Genomic DNA, 3,721 nt, shown 5'->3' with positions numbered 1-3,721 from the left:
GAAAATATTAAGTTGATTCTGTTTTACCATAAAGGAGCAACATTAAAATATCAGGCTATGGGCCTCCCTGGTGGCGCAGTGGTTGAGAGTCCGCCTGCCGATGCAGGGGATGCGGGTTCGTGCCCCGGTCTGGGAGGATCCCATATGCCGTGGAGCGGCTGGGCCCGTGAGCCATGGCCGCTGGGCCTGCGCGTCCGGAGCCTGTGCTCCGCAGCGGGGGAGGCCACAGCAGTGAGAGGCCCGCATACCGCAAAAAAAAAAAAAAAAAAAAAAAAAAAAAAAAAAATCAGGCTATATTTCTGTACCAGGATTCAGCATTCAAAGAAATCCCCGATCTAACCATCAGTATGTCCTAAGTGCCAAAAATATAACTACCCTAAAAGTCTATATTAATTTAAAATACTACTTCTAGTTCTACTGAAGGGGCATAAAGAGGGTACACATGAATAACAAAACGCATTTCAAGGACTAGGAAGTGCTTATGCAGTAAAAACGTAATAAGTGACCTAAAGCTAAAGTGATCACTCTATCGAAACTTCAGTCATCTTTGTCATCTTAGAAATTGAGGATGTTGCCTGGGAAAGAGATGGCAAAAGACTCTTTAGAAAGTTCTCCAAATATATGAAAACTTTCTTTTGATACATTTTCCTAAAACAGGCAGAAGCACTCAGTCACCTCATTCAGGCTAGAGGTATTTCTCCACAGAAAACTGACCAGGTATACATACCTCTATCTTCTCTTCCCTTCACATAGTTTACACAAAGCAAAAATGGTATGGGCTGAACATCAGACAGAAGGTTACTCTGCCTAAGGCTTATTACACTTGCTGTTAAGAGTTTTTCAATCATGAGAAAACTGTAGAAGTAGCTACCTGATCACCAGCACAAACTTTACAAAGAGCTTAAAAACACTGTGTGCCAAGGTGGCCAAAGAAGTGAGGATACATGGACATTGGTTGTTTACAGAGCAGAAAGCAGAATATAACAATCTGAAATGCTATTCTCCAGGGGGCTTTTTCTATAAAGAAACCTAACTTAGCTAGGTGAAACACACCACACAACTATTTTCCTGTCACTTCTTCAAGGTGGTTTTTGTAAGGTCGGATCTTAACAAACGGCATCGCGAAACAGAGGAAAGCTTCAAGTGAGCTTTGTTAGGGGGCGCTCCCCGGCGAGGTTCACTGGTCCGAGAGAAAGGGGCCAGAGAAGTCGCACCCGGGCGAGGGTTGGGCAAGATTTTATAGGGGAAGAAGGGAAAGGGGTGTGGTGAATCTGGGAGGGCGCAGGGTATTCCTTATTTGGTGGTCTCTTCGGGTATCGTGGCAATATCTGGTGCCGGTTACATCAGTCTTGGGACCGCTAGTCCCGCCCCTCAAAAGGCGGGAAGGCTGGGCTGGGTGAAAGGTCCCCAGGTCAGTTCCTAGAACTGGGTGGTCTGGAAAGTCTCCAGGTCAGTTTCTGGAACTGGGTGGTCCGGAGAGTTTCGGTCTGATGCACCCCTGTGCTCCGCAAGCGCAGGCTCGGCGGCCATGGCTCACGGGCCCAGCCGCTCCGCGGCATGTGGGAACCTCCCGGACCGGGGCACGAACCCGTGTCTCCTGCATCAGCAGGCGGACTCTCAAGCACTGCGCCACCAGGGAAGCCCTCAAGGTGGTTTTCTTGAGGTAGTTTCTGGGTTTTTGACAAATGGTACTGGGTTATCTGGAGGTGTGAGGAACAGCCCATTTATTACCAAGAGCTAATTAAAGAAAAACCTAACTTTAAGGGAAGCCAGTCCCACAAATAATCTAGCAGTACTGCTGGAGAAGAGCACCTAATCCTTCACACTAACACATCATGATGGATATTTAACCACAGCACCCTGAGATCCCAAAGCCTTCCTAACCTGGTTTATGTTACGTAGCACCTAAGAACCCTTGCTCCATTCCTGACTTCGTGTTATTTTAGGAATTACTTTGGGTGCGTCCTTGATTTGGTGCCTAGGGCAGGGTTCAGTATGGTCTTTGGAGCACCTTGTCCTTTTGGGCACGGATTACGCCTTTCTTGCAGCCGTTGCCTCCCCCAGCTTAAGCACTCTAGGTACCACTGATCTTGCTGCAGCTGCTGCTGCTGCTTTTTTAAACGGCTGTGAGTAGCCTCCAACTTCTGGCATTTCTGAATTAGCTGTGGTAGTTCCTTCTGTAACTGCTGGTGTTGTCTGTCAATGCTACTGTGGAACTCGGAAGTGTACTGCTTTGCTGCCCTCTCCAATGCCTCGTTCTTGCTCTTCAGCTCCTTTGTTGGTCTCTTTCCCAGCTGCCTTGCATCTAGCTCACTCAGTTGTGCCTCCAGTAGTGCTTTATCCTGGAAGAACTGGACCAGCATGGCCTGTTTCTTTGCAGCTGTCTCAGCAAGGGTTTTCTTTATCTCCTGCTGTAGTGTCTGAATTTCTGTCTCCTGTTTCTCCTTTACTATCGAAACGTCCCTCATTGCCTCCAACTGCTTATTCAAATTGCATAGGATCTTTTCTTTCTGCAAGAGCTCTGTTTTAAGCGCTGAATTTTTTTCTGCATATTTGGAGGTTAATTCTCGTCTCCTTTGTTCAATCTGCCTACTTTGTTGTGAATAGTAGTTCCACAGCTTCTCGGTTCGCTGTCTAGACTCCTTTGTTTGCTTGGTCAGGTATTCCAGAAAGAACTGGTTTTCCTCCTCGACACGTACGTTTTCCGCCAGCAGCTGCCTGGTTTCCTCCACTAACGGTTCTAGTCGGATTTGAGTTTTTTTGATTTGCTTGTCTAGCTTCATCATTTCCACTACTGCCTCTTCTTTAAACCTCTTCTCTGCCTTTGCTAGCTTCTCTGGCTTGAGAAAATTATTTATGAAACTAAGATCCGGTTGAAGGGAATTACTGGAGTCCTCAGCCAACTTGACAAACTCGGCAACCAAACGTTCCTCCCCAAAGTCACGGTGCACCTTTGCGGAGACCGCCAGGGAGAGAGCCCTACGGTCTGGGGCTGGCGACACGCGGAAACGGCGTCCCAGTGCGGAGGGTTTTTCCAGTTTCTCCGGGCTGGTCTCTGCGGCTCTTGGCGGGGCCCAGCAACTCCGGCGCTCGCATCCCGCCCGGGTCCCGGCACGTCCAGCCCTGAGCCGCTTAACCTCCTCGGCCGCCGGACGAGCCCTAGCGGCCGGTTCTCCGGCGGCTCGGTTCCCCGCTCTCGGGGGACCGACAGGAAAAGGCACTCTCTTCACTTTCGTAGTGTGGGAGCCCGGAGGTCCCTTGTCGTCCCGCCCGCCCGGGGTCCAGAGCTTTGCCCTTCCCAGGCCCTGCCCGACGACGGTGAGCGGCTCTTTAGGTGGCCTACTCCAGTCGTCCTCCCAGTGTCTCCACTTCCCCGCCTCTGTCCCTAGTTGGACCCCCATCCGGGTCAGGACGGACAGAGCTAAGGCGCACGCCTAGGCCCTTGGCCCTGCCCTCTCTGGCCGGTTTGGTTCGATTCGGTTTCGTTTGTTCTGTTATAGTCTCATTCAGAGTTCCGAACGTCACGGGAGCCTCTCTAGCTAAGAGCGTCTCTATGGTTGAGTGGGCGGAGCTTCTGTATTTCTTGATTGTAATTTTTACAGGCATTTTTGAGGAAGAGAAGGTAAATATGTAAATAGTCTATTATATAGAACTGGAAGCATCAGGATTATTTATGTTAGATACAGAGTGCTTTATTGAATGGAAATCTCATTCTCCATAT

General features: G+C 49.4%; 1 protein-coding gene across 1 annotated transcript; it reads right to left on the bottom strand.

Moving 5' to 3' along the window:
• Positions 1-1,878: 1,878 nt before the first annotated feature.
• On the bottom strand, positions 1,879-3,514 carry LOC309802998 (coiled-coil domain-containing protein 121-like). Its single transcript, XM_082618848.1, has one exon. It carries the CDS (start codon positions 3,399-3,401, stop codon positions 1,950-1,952), a length of 1,452 nt encoding a protein of 483 aa, XP_082474974.1. The 5' UTR covers positions 3,402-3,514; the 3' UTR covers positions 1,879-1,949.
• Between the last annotated feature and the right edge of the window lie 207 nt (positions 3,515-3,721).

Source organism: Mesoplodon mirus, assembly GCF_964341445.2.
Source record: "Mesoplodon mirus genome assembly, chromosome: 4".
NCBI lineage: Eukaryota > Metazoa > Chordata > Mammalia > Artiodactyla > Ziphiidae > Mesoplodon > Mesoplodon mirus.
Note: the sequence above shows the minus strand (reverse complement) of the source record. Positions and strands in the feature narration are given on the sequence as shown.